This window comes from Cornus florida, unplaced genomic scaffold, assembly GCF_030987335.1.
Source record: "Cornus florida cultivar Cherokee Brave unplaced genomic scaffold, ASM3098733v1 CherokeeBrave_3.0.0_Hap2_Chr10, whole genome shotgun sequence".
In the NCBI taxonomy this organism is placed as follows: domain Eukaryota; kingdom Viridiplantae; phylum Streptophyta; class Magnoliopsida; order Cornales; family Cornaceae; genus Cornus; species Cornus florida.
Window position 1 is genome coordinate 101,792,516 of NW_026775580.1, and position 1,735 is coordinate 101,794,250.

The window sequence follows — 1,735 nt, forward strand, 5'->3', positions numbered from 1 at the left end:
AGGGTATTGAGGTCGATCCAGCAAAAGCCAAAGCAATTCTTAACATGCCATCTCCAACGACTTCTAAGCAGCTGAAGAGCTTTCTGGGCAAAGTTTCTTATCTTCATTGATTCCTGCCAGCCCTCGCGGAGGCCACACACGTTTTTAGTACCCTTGTTAAGGGAAAAGCGAAGTTCTTATGGACAGATATTCATTAGGCCGCCTTCGAGCGGATCAAGCACGTGCTATTGTCCCCGCAGATCATGCATGCTCCACAAAGAGACCAACCCCTCTTCCTGTATGTTATTTCTACACCTCGATCCATTGGGGCACTGCTCGCACAGGAGATTGATAATCAAGAACGCCCGATTTATTACATTAGTCGTTTGATCCATGACGCTGAAAAACGGTATTCCCTTATTGAAAAGCATTGTCTCGCCTTGGTCTTTGCTGCGCACAAATTCCGGCACTACTTCCTCGCCCATCGCATCATTCTCATCACTAAATGTGATCCCTACAGGAATCTTCTTTCTAAACCTATGCTTACAGGCAAGGCCACACGATGGCTTCTATCCTTAGCAGAATTTGACATCACCTACCAACAACTGAAGGCCATTAAAAGTCAGGCTCTCGCGGATTTACTCGCTCAATTCCCCAACGCAGCTCATGAGTCGGTGGATGAACAGTTATCTCTTGATGACCTGCAGGTCGCCTCTCTCGAGCAAGCTCAAGAATGGCATTTGTCTTTTGACGGTTCTTCCACCACAAAAGGCGAAGGCGCGGGCATTGTGCTCTTCTGCCTGACCCTCACCTCCACCGCTGTTGTCAAACTTGACTTCAAGTGCATTAACAACGAAGCTGAATATGAAGCACTCATCCTGGGGCTATTAACAGCACTCGATAAGCAAGTCTCTCGGTTGTGCATCGATGGCGATTCAAAGTTGATTGTCAAACAGACTTCAGGTGAGTTTGCAATTCGAGAGCCCTTTTTGGCCTCGTATCGCATAATAATTCAAAAGCTTCTCTCTCGATTCACCACCGTTCATTTGGCTCATATCTCTCGATCTGTCAATCGATATTCCGATGCTCTTGCTACGCTTGCCTCCAAACTTGACATCTCTGGCCCCGCACAACAAATTACTGTTCATAAACAAACACAGCCTGCCATCGCCAGTTTGCTCCCTCTTGAAGATATCACTGATTGGCGTCGCCCAATTATCGATTAAATGCAGACCTTTACTGGTTCATTACCCCTTACTCAACTCAAATGCTTTCATTTGATCCAAGGAGTCCTTTATTATCGATCCCCCTCTGGCATCCTCAGTCGCTGTCTCGGGGACGCCGAGGCTCGTGAAGTCCTTCACCGTGTTCATCAGCAACATTGCGCCACTACTGATATCACTTTTTATCGGTGACTTCAGTGCCAAGGTTACTACTGGCCTCAAATGTCCAGTCAGGCTGCCGCGTTGCAGCGCGCATGTGTTGCTTGCCAGAAATGCCCTGATGCAACTAAGGTCCTCGAGCTCGAGTTAGCTGATTGGTAGGGCTGCAAATGAGCCGAGCCGAGCCGAGCTTTAGGCTGTTCGGGGTCGGCTCGTTTGTTTATCGGATCAGCTCGGGCTCGGGCTCGGCTCGTGACGAGCACAAAACTTTGAGCTCGGGCTCGGGCTCGTCTTGATTTTAAAAGCTCGGGCTCGGCTCGTTTAACAAAAAAAAAAAAAAAATTCAAAATTAATTAGTATTCTACAGGCCACAA

The 1,735-nt window shown here is 47.9% G+C and overlaps 1 protein-coding gene across 1 annotated transcript; it reads left to right on the plus strand.

Moving 5' to 3' along the window:
* The first annotated feature begins 242 nt into the window (after window positions 1-242).
* Window positions 243-1,205, plus strand: LOC132278266 (uncharacterized). Its single transcript, XM_059780067.1, has one exon. The coding sequence runs from the start codon at window positions 243-245 to the stop codon at window positions 1,203-1,205; it is 963 nt and encodes a 320-aa protein (XP_059636050.1).
* The last annotated feature ends 530 nt before the right edge of the window (window positions 1,206-1,735 follow it).

Excerpts from the sequence above, each read along its gene's own strand:
- LOC132278266 (XM_059780067.1), top strand. The coding sequence starts at position 243 with ATGCATGCTCCACAAAGAGACCAACCCCTCTTCCTGTATGTTATTTCT.